General features: G+C 54.7%; 1 protein-coding gene across 1 annotated transcript in view; it reads right to left on the bottom strand.

Moving 5' to 3' along the window:
* Positions 1 to 6,290: 6,290 nt before the first annotated feature.
* DISP2 (dispatched RND transporter family member 2) overlaps positions 6,291 to 16,212 on the bottom strand; it is an 11,523-nt gene continuing 1,601 nt past the window's right edge. Inside the window, exons 2-8 of the mRNA XM_007460180.1 lie at positions 12,503 to 12,832; positions 12,177 to 12,206; positions 11,904 to 12,027; positions 11,517 to 11,632; positions 11,276 to 11,403; positions 10,810 to 10,907; positions 6,291 to 9,557 (exon numbers count right to left, since the gene is read on the bottom strand). Of these exons, the coding sequence (XP_007460242.1) occupies positions 6,291 to 9,557; positions 10,810 to 10,907; positions 11,276 to 11,403; positions 11,517 to 11,632; positions 11,904 to 12,027; positions 12,177 to 12,206; positions 12,503 to 12,832 (4,093 nt within the window). The remainder of the gene's footprint in view (positions 9,558 to 10,809; positions 10,908 to 11,275; positions 11,404 to 11,516; positions 11,633 to 11,903; positions 12,028 to 12,176; positions 12,207 to 12,502; positions 12,833 to 16,212) is intronic.

Consider the following 16,212-nt stretch of genomic DNA (forward strand, 5'->3'; position numbering starts at 1 on the left):
CCCTGGTGACGCAGTGGTTGAGAATCTGCCTACTAATGCAGGGGACACGGGTTCGAGCCCTGGTCTGGGAGGATCCCACATGCTCCGGAGCGACTAGGCCCGTGAGCCACAACTACTGAGCCTGCGCGTCTGGAGCCTGTGCTCCGCAATGGGAGAGGCCGCGATAGTGAGCGGCCCGTGCACCACGATGAAGAGTGGCCCCTGCTTGCCACAACTAGAGAGAGCCCTAGCACAGAAACGAAGACCCAACACAGCAAAAATAAATAAATTAATTAATAAACTCCTACCCCCAACATCTTAAAAAAATAATAAATAAATAAATAAATAAAGGGTTGTGTCTTAGAAGCTAGGAAGAAGGAAGTGGTAAACTGCTGAAAAAGGGAGTGATAAACTATTGAAAATAACTGAAAGGGCAAGCAAGATGAGAATTTAAAAGAATCCATTTAATTTAGCAACAGAGAAGTCATTGGTGTGTACAAAATCCTGCAGTGAATAAACTCATGCATATGTTTTCTCATACACACACAAAAGTCACTGTTGAGTATCAGAAGAGGAATTCTGGTGGAGAGGCTGAAGTGGAAGCCACACTGGAACAGATTGAAGAGTAAATGAGAGACGAAGAAGCAGAGATGGCGGGTGCAGAAGTGAATGGAGTTAGAACAATTGGGCAATAACTGGAGGTGGGTTGTGGGGGTCAAGGAAGGGTTTTCTTGAAGATGTAGATAATAGTGGGTACATGTGCCTATGGGAGTGAGCCAGCTGAGAGGAAGAAAAGGATGCTTCAGAAGGGAGATGGGATGATCAAAAGAGCAGTCATAGAGAAAGGGGCAAGGGAGATGGTACCTAGAGTAGCATCTTCAAATCCTTTGTGCATGTACCCTCACAAAAAATATATATATATTTTTTGGCGGTACGCAGGCCTCTCACTGTTGTGGCTTCTCCGGTTGCGGAGCACAAGCTCCGAACGCGTAGGCTCAGCGGCCATGGCTCACAGGCGCAGCCGCTCCGCGGCATGTGGGATCTTCCAGGACCGGGGCACGAACCCGTGTTCCCTGCATCGGCAGGCAGACTCTCAACCACTGCACCACCAGGGAAGCCCACAAAAAATATATTTTTTAAATGCATCGTCTTCATTTTTAGTTGATGCCTAAATTATTTCATAATTTTAAATAGTTGTAAATGACATATTTTCTGCTTGTTGTATATTGTGTATGCTCTTTATTTATTTCTAAACTTTTTTTTTTTCCTCTTGGTGTTTCATTTTGGATAATATCTATTGCTATGTCTTCAAGCCACTAATCCTTTTTTTTTTTCCTAAAACGTCTAAACCGTTGATTCCATCCAGGGATTTTTCCTTTTTTTATCAGACATTTTAGTTTTCATCTCTACAAGTTCAATTGGGTATTTAAAAAATATATATATATTTTTCTAAGTCTCTACTTAGCTATGTGAACATATGGAATACAGTTATAATGATGTTTGGATGTTCTTGGCTTTGATCTCTCAAGGACTTCCTCAAGCAGAGCATTCTCAAGTGGTCCTTTTATTTGTTTTTCAGAAAATACTGCAGAGGGAGATGCCAGAGTAGGAGTCAGAATGAAAGAAAGGTCAACTGGGAAAGCGGAGGTTGGGGAGGCAAACTTGCCGACCTAAGGCTCCTTCTTAGGCTGATGAATATGAGGAGAGGAAAATTATGAAGAAGGAAGCTCTTGAAACTGATTCCCTTAAAACTATCTGTGCCCACCTACCTTCTAGAAAGTGTTCATGTCTCTGTGGGAATGCAAGCCCTAGTTGAAGGCCTCTCATGCAAAGTGTGTGAAGCCATTGATGGGGCCATTACTGCTTCTTTCTTTGTAACAGAAGGGATGGGTTGAGAAGCCAGTAGGAGCACGGTAGGTGAGTTGGGGACTTGGTGCCTTGAAGGTGAGCACATTTCACTCTGATGCCTCCAGGTTTCTTTATGAATAATGAGTTTTTTGTCTACTGAAAGTTGGGGTGCAGGGAGGTGAAGGGCATCTGATGTCTGAAACAGGTAGAGCAAGTATGAAATGATCATTGCAAAGAATGGAAACTAGTAACTGGAATGGAAGCTAGCTAGGCAGGGTGGAGACTGCAGGTGAGGTTGGTGGTCATGGATTCAAATCTACGTCAGTCTGCCCAGATGAGTGATATTCGTTAGCAATCCTGAAGCTCTTGTTTGATGTTTGTGAACTTGGTAAAATGTTGATCTTTTCCCTATGTTAAGGTCTAACATGAATAACCACACAGAGGCCTCATGATAACAAGTTTACCAAGGTCCTTCCAGGGCTCTTCAGCGCAAGGTGGCTTGGGACAGCTAGCCATTTACACAGCACACAGTGGCTTTCTTTTGTTTCTCATCTTCCCAGTGAATTGAGTTACAGCTTCTTCTCTTAAGCATAAACACCACTACACCTTGAGTTACTGTTGTCCCTGTGAACAAGGGTGAGGTTAGAAAGTGTAAGGAATGTGTTTTTCCCACCCCCAAGCAAATCTTATTTTTTTTTTTCCAAGCAAATCCTGATGCATGGCATGGGTGCCAGAGAGCTTGTCATTGCCCACGTGTATTATCAAAGGCCAAGATAAGGCCACCATGGAAGAAAAGATCAGAAACTCTCCAATATGTCCTCTTTCCTAGTACCCCTCCCCCGCCTCCCTGTCTTGTCATGCGCTGGGAGGAGTTAGTTGAAGGGGCTGAGAGCATTTGGCTTATAAATCTCCTGTGAGATGTCTCTTTCAGAATCAGGCTCAAGCTGAGATATTGCCTAAATATCATGGTATGGGATGTGCCCGTAAAATCTAAGATTCTGCCGGTCAAATCAATTTCTAACATTGTCACCAAAGTGCCACAGCCATGGAAAGATGGGTTTCCCCATAGTGACAAACTATTCCAAGTTACATTCTTAAAACATACGGTACACATACTCATGCTCTGGGTGTGAGTTCAAGGACCCGTGGCACAAATAGGAGAAATGGCCTCAAGTCCCAAATGAGTGTTCATGCAGTGCCTGTGTTAAGAAACCATTTCTTGAATTTTCCAGAGCCATCGTGAATGCTTTGACTGGTTTTCCCTTGCCTCACAGCATGCATCTAAGCCTCTCCCCACATGTGTACAGGGCCATACACTCACTGTAACCACCCATAATGATAATAATAGATCTGCTGAAACTCAAAGGAAATAGAAAGTGCTTCAAATCCCGCTTTCCAAAGTTGGGGCTAGAGAGGCGGGCGGGATTACCCACTGCTGTGGGAAGCCTGCTCTTCGTTCGGGCCACTCTGGGTGTGAGGTGCTGTTTTGGATTACCACTGGGTTCTTCCAGTCCTTTGGGCCCGCTGGTGTAAAGAACAAATCCAGTGGGTGCCTCGGCTGCTCTGACTCATCTGCCTTCCTGAAGGGTTGCGTGGCCACAGCCTGCCAGAAGGGGACCCTGCGGAGGGCCCTCAGTTGTGCCCAGATCGCTGATGCCCACCCCAGCCACCACTTCATGCTCTCTCGAACGTTTCACTGGTTGTTCAGGCCAGATTCCTGAAGCTCCAGTCCCAGACATCAACGTCTCCGCCTGCAAGACATGAAAGAGGGTGCAGAGCAGCAGGTCCTTTTTGTCCAGGGCCCTGCTGCCTTCCTACAACACAGGGCAGAAGAGCTGCGGTGAGTCACTGAGAGACCACTAAGATGCTGGACTCGCTTTTGAGTCAAGGCCAAACTTCAGCTTGTGCTCAGTAAGAAGGGCTCACCTTGTCCTCCCTCTGGATGATGGTCCCAGACGAGACCAGAGCTCTCTCAGCCTGGCTGTGTGATAACAGAAGGATATAGTCCATGGTGCAGAGAAGCCAGGCCAGAGAGACTGAATTCTACTGGGACATGAAGAGAGAGAGAGGTCCCAGCGGACCTCCAGGGAGATGGTCCAAGTTAGTCCTAGTCACTGTCTCTCCTTCCTGGTGTCGGGAGTCAAATGGGTATCATTATCTTGCAAAGGAGCCGACATAACCGGTCATTTCTACCCACGGTCTTCTGTCTCTTCCACAACGCCCATATTTTCATTGGGGTTCTGGCCTCACTTCTTATGGGTTACTTGGAGTGGGAGGTAGGGCTCAACAATATAGGAAAAAAACCCAAAACACCCCCTGATTTGCCTCCAGCTCCGCCACAGACTGTCTCTTTGGCCCTAGAAAAGTCCTTCCCCTCTGTGATACTCATCCATAAAATGACCTGCATCAGTGGTTTCGCATCACATTCTTCAGAGCCACCAGGAGCTTGAGGGGTTCCCCAGGGTCCCCTGAGAGGCACAGTAGAAAGGGAGGCTGACCTGGCTCTGTACTCCCCCACCCCCAGCACCCACCAGAGTGGCTGCTTTTTATTTGCTTTATATACTGTTTCCATACAAGGATTCTTTGAAGAAAGGATCCTGAGGCTCCAAAGTTTGAAAACTGCTGGAATAAATGATTGTTAAGGTCCCTTCCAGTTTGAGATAGTTGGACTTCTAAAGCCCAGCTCAAGTCGTTCCTCCTCCAGGAAGCCTTCCTGGTTACCATTCCTGGGTACTTGAGCTCCAGCAATAGTCATGGTGACAGGCCTATGGCCCTCAGCATGTGCTGCATGCTACTATCAGTGACCCATCAATGCCTGCATGTGTGTGTGAGCTGTTTCCCCAGCTAGAGAGTGAGTTCCTTAGGGCAGATGTCTGATTTTCCCTCCTTGCCTCTGTCCCCGTGTAGTGCCACAGGCAGAGTTGGTGTTCAGTAAACTTGCTGAAGCTCCAAGTGTCGTGAGCTCTCATGTGGGATAAAACCTTCCAGAGAGACCCTTTGCTTTGGGGAGGGGGTAGTCAGCCTTTGGTCTGCTGAGTGCCCCTAGAGACCTGTCCTTAGGAAGCTGGGACCTTGACCTGCGAAACAGCTTCAGACTTACACACTCCTAAAGAGGGCAGCCCTGAGTTCCTGCCTTAATTGAACTCTTCTCAGCCTCTACTGCCCTCAGTGCCTCTCCTGGCAGGGACTCTCCACACATTGTGGCCACTGAAGAGGCCTCCTCCTCTTGACCCTGAACCTGGGAATCAGAACAGCCAGGATGCCTTATGGATGTTAGGCTTCTCAGCTGGAGCTGGAGGGAAGCAAGGGGGAGATGGGGAGGAACTCCAGGCTTGCTCAGAATGTAGCTCTTTCTGGAGATGGAGGCCTAAAGCGAGGAAGGAGGGGAGTTTACTGAGAGGCACCAGCGAAGGCAGGTTGTTAGAGGGTGTCAGAGACCAAAGATCAAGACAGCCACAGGCCAACGTCCCTGGGGCAGGTAGACAGGAAGAGTGGCAGTTGTGGTGGAATGAGTCAGGAAGCCTGTTCGGCCATGTACTAGCTATGCGGCTTTGTGTAAATCACTTAACCTTACCTAGTCTCAATGTCTTTACCTGTAAACCGGCGGCAAAAGGACCTGACCAACTGTAGCCTACCCCATACAGAAGTGGTGAGATTCCCAGGACACGATGGGTGTGGAAGTGTTCTGCAAACTAAAAGATGCAGGACGTAAAGGATTCTTATTGTTGTTAACAGGGGAGAGGACCCTTCCATCTCAATGCAGCTCCCCATGAGGGACCATCAGCAATTTAGGGGTGCTCTGAGGCTGACCATTCCTCCTCCTCCGCTTCACTGCCAGCAGCCATCTCTGCCTGGCCTTGACAAATTCCTGGTCAGACTGAGGACTGTGAGGGGCACAGGTAGTTAAGGACAGACGGCCCAGCCCAATTCTGGCCCAGAGAGGATCCCCAAAGAGAAGGAAGTGTCCTGATAAAAAGCCTCTGAAAGGTGTAAGGTCCAGGAGGCTGCTGAGGTTTCCCAGGGCTCTTTTGGTTGGTGAGGTGCCCTGGCAGGGTCCCAAGGACTGGGTCCCTTAGTCCCACTGACCTTCTTGTCACTTGGCATGGGGGCCAGGTCAGCCTCCCCTGATATGGAGCTACACCTGTGGTCTTCCCCGTTCCAGAGGGTGGGTCCTGGTTGGCACTGTGGGGCAGACGAGCCCTTAGCAGGTCACAAGGAGAGCTTGGCGTTTCACTCCAAAGACCCCCCGCCCCGTACCCCTCCACTGAATCCTCTAGATGCGGGGAGGAAGCAGAAGCCCCTACCAAGGCTGGATCATCTGGCAGGGTTTAAAATCCACAGCTGGAGAGTGAGACCCCTGCACGCTGATGTGAGGAAACACCAACAGGCTCTAGCCTGCTGCTGCCCCTGCCTTGTCACCCCCGACAGGCTCTGGGCCCCAGTTCGGCCTCTCGGGGCCCCCCTCAGCTGCTGTAGCCTGAAGTGTGGGTGCTGGGCCTGCGCACCCAAACGTCTGGCAGATCTGGCTGGCTGTTGGGCAGCACCACAGGGCTGCCATCCCCTGGCCCGCCACGGCCCTTCCAGGACGAGCTGCTCTGGTGGGAAGCAGGCAGTGATGGATCGTACATGGTCTCCCTCAGCGCCAGCCACAGCGTGTCCCGCTTCCCGTTCAGCTGGCCCCGCTCAGGTACTGTTTGCTCAGTTTCATCCAGGTCCTCTGGAGAGGCACCCACGGAATCTGGCACACGGGCACTGGGCTCAGAGGTGCTTAGGCAGGTCTCGTCAGAGACACTGAGCCCCTCCAGGGTGCTGGCTGAGGAGCAGAGGCAATCAGGAGGCTCTACGACCTGGGGCTTGGGCTTGGGGGAGTGGGCTGGGGCTTCTGGTGATGCCTGCACGGGCTCAGCCTTCTGCCCTTGGGAGTCCTGCCTGGCCCGGGTTTTGGGGCTGGGGCCAGCCTGCTTATAGGGGGAGGAGGTCTGCAGGGCTGGGCATTGGCTGAAGAGTGCCTGGTGGTCCAGGAACACCTCCCTTGGGGAGGTAGGGGCTGGTGGGAGCCGGGAGCAGCAGGGGCCATCATGCAGCTGTAGATCCTCAGAGAGCACTGAGGGCCGGTGGGACAGCTTGCTGGTGGCTGTACTAGTGTCAAAGCTGGGACTCCGGCGTCGTGCCAGGGGCTGTAACTCGTACTGCTCTGGACAGGACCCAGGCGCCCCTCCCACTGGCCCTGGTCGTTGGCGGCCTGCCTTCTCCCCACCAGGCTCCCCAGTTCCAGTGTCCCATGGCAGGTGGGCACAAGGCCAGAGGATTTGCCCACAGTTCTTCTCTGGTCCAAAGAAACAGCAGAGAGATTGGAAGAAGAAGCTGGCGAAGCCGCAGCTGACGCACTTCACCATCATGAGGACGATGCCCAGCTTGCGATACAGCAACACCGAGGCGGGCAGCATGAGCACACCAGCTGCAAACAGGGCTGCAGCCCCCACTGCCGTGGCGCAGCTGGTCTGGCGCAGCGAGAAGGCCACGCGGCTCAGGCGGTCAGGGTGTGGGCACAGGTGATAGGAGATGCAGTAGTTGACGGTGAAGTCGACCGAGAGGCCCACAGAGGCAGAGAGAAAGAGGGCCTCAGCAGTGTTGAGCTGCCACTCGAGTAGAACCAGGAGCCCCACCGTGAGCAGCACAGTGCCTGCCACGGCTGCCACAGAGAACAGGCTAAGTGGAACGTTCCAGGTGCCCAGCAGCAGTGTGGCAAAGGCCAGCGCCAGGGCCAGGCCCAGCACCACGGCAGGCTCGGTGCTCAGGCTGTGCTGCAGGCTGTACAGCTCCAGACGGCTGGTGAACCAGCCCCGGCGCAGGCCGGGGGGTGCCCTGCCCAGCTCTGCTGCCAGCCAGTAGCTGACCTCAGCATAGAAGTGGTGGGCCTGGCTGTAGTCTGGGCTATACTGGAAGTTGGTCTGGAACTGCAGGACCAGGGCAGCCAGGCTGCCCTGGGTATTGAAGCGGGCTCCCAGGTCCCGGGTGCTCTCGGGGCCTTGCTCCAGAGCCATCATCTTGAGGCAGTGCAGGAAAAGCTGGGGGGCCCAGGGGAAGCCCGAGGGGCCACAGCAGAGGCCAGGCCCGAGGCGGGCGCAACCGGGGCTCTCCATCCAGCGCCAGAGGGCCTCCACGAAGCACAGCGTGGGCCAGCCCTCTGGCTGGGCCCCAAAGAAGCTCTGATTCCGAGCTCCCTGGCAGAGTGCCAGCAGCCAGCGCTGGGCCTCAGGACCGCTGGCCGAGAAGGCAGGGTCACTCACCAGAGAGCTGTTGCTGCGAGGGTCCAGGGGGTCACCAGTGTCCACCGGCAGGATGCCCCACACCAAAACCACAGGCATGTGGCCGCCCTCGCCCTGAGGCAGCCGCTCGAACAGAAACTGCTGACGGTACTCAGCGTCGAAGCGTTCGAAGGGGTGGCTGGGTCGGAAGACCTGGCCGCGGGGCGGCGGCAGCGTGGGCAGCCGCAGGCGGGGGCTGACGCCAGCGATGTAGGCGCCCCCCGCCGCCAGCGCGGCGAACCAGCAGATCCAGATGTAGCGGAACTTGATGACGCCGCAGGGCAGGAGGCGCTGGAAGAGCAGGCGCGAGGTGCTGGCGGCCGCCCTCCGAAGCCCGCGGAGCCGCCGGTGCAGCGCCAGCGCCAGTCGCCTGGGCGCGCTGCCGCCCCACGGGCCGCGCGCCCGGGACGCACAGCCGCGCGCTAGGTAGCGCTCGTGGAGCACCGCGGAGGAGGGCAGCCAGGCCAGCGTGAGCGCCAGGTGCGCCAGCACAGCCGTGCCCATGTAGAGCGCGAAGCAGCGGACGGCGGGGAGGCGGCTCAGGTAGCTGGCGTAGAAAGCCGCGCCTGTGGTGAGGCCCGAGACGAGCAGCAGGTAGCCGAAGTGGTGCATGGTGCGGCCCACGCGCTGTGCCAGCCCCCCGGAGGGCAGCTGGCTCTTGCTGAGGCGCCAGAGGTCGAAGAAGATGAGGGTGTGGTTGGCACAGACGCTGCTCAGCAGGACAAGGGCCGCCAGATTGACGAAGGGGAAGTAGGCCATCCGGAAGGCCACTCGGTAAAGAAAAAAGGCAAGCAGCAGGGAGCCCAGCACCCCCAGTAGCACCATGAGTGTGAGGAAGAGGGAGCGCAGGTAGAGGGCGATGCTGAGGAAGATGGCGGCCAGGGCCAGCAAGGGGTACACCGTATCCTGGGCCAGGTAGTGCCTCAGCAGCTCCTGCTTGAGGCCCAGGTCCATGCCAGTGATGGATGTGTAGTTGTCGGAGAGCCCCCAGGGCACGGCTAGGCGGTCCAGGTAGATGCCCATCATGGAGGCACCCTTTGGGGTGGGCAGGAAGAGCAGGCTGTACTTGAGGGAGGGCACCTGGTAGTCAGCCGTCTGGGGACTCAGAAAGTCCCTGTCCAGCAGGAAGTGCAAGAGTTGGTAGACAGCACTGCTCCGGGAGCACTTGGTGGGAACCTGGGCACAGCGCGGGGGCTTGTCCTTCCCGGGTCCCAGACAAGAGGGCACCAGGGCACCACGGTGATAGTAGAGGGCACAGGCCCGCAGCAGGGCCAGCGTGCGGGCTATGTCGGCTTGAGTAGTGTCCAGGCAGGAGGAACGATTGGAGAGCACGGCCACGTAGTTGCCCAGGGACCAACTGGGGCAGCACTCGTTGGCTGCTGTACGCTGGCACAGAGCCCCAAAGCTGGTATGGGAGCGGACCTATAGGACACACACAGCAGGAGAGAGCTCAGGGGCGGTGCAGGGGCCCAGGTTTCCCCAGTGCTGTCCGAGGCCCTCTCACCTCCTTTCAGGCTGCAGGGCAGAGGCAGAAAGGTATCTTGACTGCCCAGCAAAACCTGACTGGTCAGGCCCAGGTTCCAGCAGCTACATCTTGACTCCATCAAAGAGGAGCCTCAGGAATGCTGCCCCAGGCCTCAGCCTGAGAGGTCTTGCCCTAAGGGCCCCAGCAGGTCACACACCCCAACTCTGCACTGCCTGAGACAGAAGTAGGAGTGGAAGTGGCAGCCACAGATGGAATGGGGCCAAGTGTCCAGGGAACTGGACAGGTGGGAAAAGTGGAGGCCAAAACATTCCAGGATCAGGGTCACTGCCAAACCCTAACCCCCTATCTCTGTCCACTGGTCTGCTTAAACCTTGTGAGGGATAAGGCTGTTTCTTTTTCAGACCTCATGCCTGTTTTTCTCTCCCACCCTGATGCTGACATTACAATAGCTGGTGTCGTTACAGAGAATTCTAGCCTGGGAATCAGAGGCCCTGTACTGCCGTCAGCTGGATGTATGGCGTTGGGCCTGAGATCATGGTGACAATAGTAACATTTATTGAGAGATCACTATTGTCAGTCATTATGCTATATTTTTTACAAATTCTACCTTGTTTCATTGTCACATTTCCTATGAGGAAACTACCATTATTCCCATTTTATATATACAAAGACCAAGGCACCGAGAGGTTGAGAAATGTGTCTGAGGTCACACAGCCAAGGAGTATTAGAGCCAGCCTTGAATTCGGGCATCTGACTCCAGAGCACATGTTCTTTAGGCCTAGTGGTGTTCACACTGTTTTTAGTAGCGAAACTTTCTTCAGATGTTATAGCACATGGTTCTCCAGTTAGCATGACTAGATCTGCAGCGCTTGGGGTTGATGGGGGCTGGGGGCCTTGGGCCGGGGCCTCCTCAACAGCTCTTGAGTCTCCTTTTCTGGACCTTTCGAAAATCCCCAGGCTCTGCAGGGTCTGTCTTCCAGCACCTGTGTCTTGGCTCTTCTGGAAATAGCTGACTCTTCTCTCCCCGCCAACCCAGAACCTCTCAGCAGGGTTGCAGTAATTTTCTAAGCAGGGAATGCTCTCTCCTAGTCCAGGCTCGGAGTCCTGGCTCAGCTGTATTTCCTTATGATCAGGTCCCTGGTGTCCCTGGTTCCCACCCAGCCCCTGGCACCTCCCTAGCCAGCTCACCTGATCCTGTTCCATGCGACACATGGAATGGATGGCGTGCAGGTTCCACAGGCTGCCCGCTGAGGTGGACATGAACACCAGCTGTGCATAGCTCTTCTCTGAAACACACCGCCCAGAGCTCACCCTTTGGCCCCAGGTCCTGGGCCCACCAAAGGGAAGATGCTTACCCAGGGCCATATGAGGTTTAGATTCCCAGGAGCCTGAAACCTGTGCCTGGCTGCCTGATCCTGGGCCTGCATCCCTCCCCTGTGGCACACCCCCATCCAGCTTGCCCCTATCTGGCTGGAGCACCTGAGACCTGCCTCATCCTCCCAGCTGTAACTCAACTTCCTTGGCTTGAATGTGACTGGCCAGGCTCCTTCCCCTTCTGTCTGCCCAAATTTGTTCTCCTGGGCCCTCCTGTTCTCGTAGGTGGGGAGGGGGGTAACCACCATTAAAGCCAGGAGCTGGCCAGGCTGCAGCTTACCAGGGGGGCCACAGAAGAAGCTCTCCTGCCCTCTGGCCTCCAGGGGCTCCACCATCCTCCGAGGCCGGACCACGCCCTCCTGGGCACTGCTCCAGGGTGTGGGGCTCAGAGTGGTATGGGGGTTTGAGCTGAGGTAGAGAGAAAATCTATGCCAGGCCCTCTGACCTGCCTTCGGCTGCTCTCTGGAGGCCTCGTTCTTTCCCCGGTTCCCCGCAACAGTGGAAAGATGGGAACCCATTACCTGTTCAGCTCAAGGTCTGGAGAAAGGGAGAGCAGCTTCTTGGGGCCTGTGAGGGACTGCAGTGCTCTCCAGACCACTAGCTTGCGCCCAATGTCCGTGTCCCGAGGCTCAAAGCCCTGCAGGGAGGAGGGCAGAGAAGATCAGGCCGGCAGGAGGGGGAGCTCTCCTTCTCCCTTCTCGGTTCTGCCCTTTGGGTCCCTGGATCAGGGAAGGCTGGCCTGCCTGCCTGGATTGCTGGACACGAGGATCACCTCTATACCATCTCCCAGCTCTCTCTGGAGAGCCCACTGCTGCCGCCCCACTCCCAGCTGGGCCACTCCAATTTTCTGCCCCAGACTGAGCTGAGGTGGCCAGGCCTGGGGGCCCATCCCTCCCCTTGGCCCTCACCAGTAAGGGCTTGGAGAAATCGGGTAGCTGGCCCCCCAGCAGTCCAGCCAGGGTGCAGAGGAGGATGACAGCCAGACACAGCAGCAGCACGGCCACTGGCCACTCAGCAATCAGCTGGGAATAGCTGGGAAAGAGGAAGAGATCCCACATGAATTAGCGTTGGGTGTGATAGCAGGGAATGCGGGAGCTTAGAAGCCACCAACAAGGGATGGTGGGGCTAAACTGGGCACTGGCCTGGTCACCCCTAGGGCTCCAGAGAAGGCCCAGGCCTACCTCTTTGGCATCTGGAAGGCCCGTACCTGCCTGTGGAAGAGAAGAAAAGACACTTGCTTGCTAGAGTCCTCTTGTAGGGTGGGAGGTTGGGATGCGGGTGGAGGATAGAGGAAGATGGCATCAACCCTTTTAGGCTTTCCCACTCCCAAGCTCCAACGCTTCCTTCCTCTTCCATCCAGGCTGCCTCCTCCATCAGACGCAGGGGACATCCTGGGCTGCCTCCTAGTGAAGGAGTCCAGAGCCCGGGGACGGGGAGGGGTCGACCCCACTTTTAAGCCCTGCCCCACCTTCCAGGGCAGCTGGCAGGCTGCTGGACCCCTCCTTACCTGACGCTGACCACATGGTGCTGCACAGATGCCGGCTTCCAGGCCCCATCATGCTGTGAGGGGGCTGGGGAAGGGCTGAGGCTGGAGCCATGGGAGCACAGTGCTGCCCGGTCCCCAAGCCCTGGAAGGGAGCTGCCCCCCCGGTATTCCTGTGGTGCCCGGGGATAGGTAAAGTGGGCAGGGGCCAAGGGGCTGGATGGGCCCACAGGATGAAGGGTGGAAGTTGCTGGCGGGGGTCCCGAAGAACTGGAAGGGTCCTCAATGGGGCAGCTGTGGAGGGCGCAGCTTTTCTCTGGGCTTGCCTCAGGGGCCACAGCCTTTGTCTGGGACCTGGGGAGAGAGGAGACAGGGAAAAAGGGGGTCGGAGACAGCGGTGGTCCACACCGTGCAGCAGCCTTGCTCAGTGAGCTGAGACGGATGGAGCTCAGGCTGTTCTATTCCTAGGCCTGGGGAGAGGCAAGGAGGGTGGAGGCTCTGGGTCTACACCCCCAGCCTACTTCTTGAGGTTCACTGTCTCATTCACTCATCTGTCCATGCCCCTCAAAACACATATGATCTTATTTACTCCTTTAAAAACCATACAGGGGAAGTACTTTCCTTCTTTTATAGATTTGAAAACTGAGGTTCAGTGAGCCCTGAAGAGCTGGGCCTTGAACCCAGTTCTGACTTGCAGCCCTGTGCTCTTTCTGCTGTAGTTGTCTCTTCATCCCCTTGTCAGACGTCTATTGAGCACCTGCTGCACTCTTGTTCCCACCTTAGAGCCTTTGAGCTTTCTTTGCCCTCTGCTTGGGATGTTCCTCCCCAGATAATTGCACGGCTTACACCATTACCTTCTTAGAGAAGCCCTCCCTGACTACCCTCTCTAAATAATCATCCACCAACTCCTATCCCCCTACCTACTCTATATTTCTTCCTAGCATTTTCCACAACTGGACATTGTATCATATATTGTCATGTTTACTGCCTGTCTCTCCTATGGAACGTGAGATCCGGGAGAGCAGGGCCTGGTGCATTTGTTCATCTGTGTCCCCAGTGCCTTGAGCAGCACACCGAAGGTGCCCCAGGGATGTTTGCTGAGTGAAGGCTGAGTGCTGGACGGGCTGCTAATAGTGGTGCCAGGATGAATAAAGCCCAGTCCTTGTCCTTCAGGCACTCATGGTAGGTGGGCGATGTGCAGGGCCACCGTGTTGAGTGCTGTGAGAGGGGAAGTCACACAGGGCTGAAGGCGCCCAGAGGAGGGCCCAACTTTGACAGGGGTGGGGGGGTCAGGGAAAGCTTTGCAGAGGCAACCACTGCCTTTTCACCAACCCTGGGCCTTGGGGCAGGAGGTTTGCTCTGCAACGGTGTTCACAGTTGGGAGAGGGAGTTGGGACCCCCAAGGAGCTTGCCAGGGAGGAGTCAGCAATAGATTCCTCTTTCCAAATTACGCATGAGGGCAGCACTCTGTGCATGGACCCAGCCCCACTCCTTGGGTGCTGGCAGAGGTGGAGTCCCACCCCAGGGGCAGGATTGCCAGACCTGGGATAGGAGAAGATGGCCACAGAACAGAGTGCCTGAGGGCCATGGCGGGTTCCCAAGGGGTTCTGGGCCCTCCAGCGAGTCTCCTTTCTTCCATCCGCCTGCTACAACTTGCATAGCTCCCATGGGAGAGCCAGGTCTAGGCCGAGCAAACCCTGGCTTCCAGTCTTGCCTGCTGCACTGCTGAAGGGGCCGTGGGCCAGAGTCCTGGCTGTGGTGGCACGTGGACATTGCCCACAGAGGCTGGGTTCTGCCCAGAGACCAAGTAGAGGAACTGGAAAGAACAGGCAAGCTCCTCCTCTTCCTCCCAGAAGGCTGGATGGCAGACAGTCAGGGGGTGGGGTATAATTCTCATGCTTGGACTAAAATAGGGGAGCAGTGGAGGTGGGATCCTGGCTCCATCATCCTTTAACTCTGGGGTCTTGGGAAAGACACACAATTCTTGGAGCATGGGCATCCTTGTCTGCTGAGTGAGGGTACGATGATAACGCCTCCCTCTCAGGTTTAGTATGGGCATTCACTGAGGTAACACATGTGAGGTGTCTGGCGTGGAGCCTGGCATGTGGAAGACATTTACTTTCCTGCCTCTTCCCACACTCAGTGCTGCAGGGAGTGTGTCGTTTAAGAAGTATATTTATATTTACAATCTGACCTCTTTAGGCACCTCAGATAATATATCTCCATTTGAGAACTTCTCACACCTTGAGAATCTCACTACATATATAAGTACTTCTCTTTTTGTTATCCAGAAGCAGCATCAGAATTTGCTTCATGATTTAAACAACTGATTTTTTTTTCTTACTAACTCAACACTTAGAAAAATAGGAATTTGACTAAACTTGTTCTCAAGCAAGACCTCAGATGACCCCATAAAGTTAATGACACAGCAACCAGTGTCCTTGCAGATAAAATAGCTTATGGGCCCATCACCATGGGCCAAAGGGAAGCTGGAAAAATGACCGGGTTTCATGTGTATAAGTGTGGACATCTACTTCTTTTAAGATTTTTATTCTGCAGGTCTTTTTTGAGCACCTGCCACATGCTGGGCACTGTGCTTGGTCTGGGTTGGATCCTGAAGGCATGAAGGTGACCCATTAGTCTTGGTCTCCCTCTTTAGAGCAGGGCCTGCTTTCCGCAGTCAGGAGGGTGGGGCAGCCAGGGTGCCTATTTCAGCTGCGCATGGTCTTAGAGCACTCACTGAGCTTTGGGCTTATTTTAGGAGCCAGGCCCCCACTTGGGAGTGTCAGTTCCTTTTTCATTAAGGGAAGCCAGCACTCCAGGCCGTGCTGGCAGAGAACAGGAACTCCAGTTGTCCTTAACCAGTCTACCAAATCTCATAAGCCACCCCCTTCCTTAGCAGGCTCCTGTTCAAGGGGGATTCCAGCATCTACCATTGGTTTGCTTCTAGTGGGGTGTCCCTGGCCCCAGCCCCTTCCTCTCAATCCCTTCTATCCCTCTCCAGGGACCTAGGATCAGCTGCTCCCAAATCTCACCCTTCATGACCATGCCCGTCATTGTGAATGTGGCAGAACTTGAAACTTTCCACATTCCGACTGCTGTAGAACCGGGAGTTTGTCTTGACCCTCCCAAGGAGAAGAGGCAAACTGTTCTCAGAATAAAAGCTTTCTCCTGCCAGCCCCTGCTGCCCTCTATTTTCGGGAGACCTAGTAATGGTATGAGTTAAGCACCCCACGCCTTGCCTCCGCAGGGGGCTTTCATTCTCAGTTCCATGGCTCTGACTGGGATGAGCGATTTCCTGGGCCACCTGCCTGGGCCCACTGGTCTGTAAGCTAAGTGATTGGGGCAGGCAGGTAGGTTAATGGAAAGTGATGACACAGGCCTCACTCATGGCCAAAGTCACAGCAGTCAGGGCCTGGCTAATAGTGCCCCAGACACCTCTCTTGGAAGCCCCATGAGCGGAAAATGTACATGTGTATTAACCATGCCCCCAAGTCCACAGACACGTAGCCATATGGACATCCATGTGATCCTGCGGAGCGGCCAGGACAGATGAGGGAGCAATTCACGCCACTAGGAAAATAAAAAGGTAATTTTAAAAACACAAAGAATGAACTATTTCAAATTGCCCTGTTGTCAATGCATTAGTAAAGGGGTGTGTGTGTACGTGTGTGTGCGCGCGTGCACGTACGCGTATATGCTATCTTATTCACTCCCCAGAGTGCTACTTAGTT

Source organism: Lipotes vexillifer, unplaced genomic scaffold (assembly GCF_000442215.2).
Source record: "Lipotes vexillifer unplaced genomic scaffold, Lipotes_vexillifer_v1.1 scaffold408, whole genome shotgun sequence".
Lineage (NCBI taxonomy): Eukaryota > Metazoa > Chordata > Mammalia > Artiodactyla > Lipotidae > Lipotes > Lipotes vexillifer.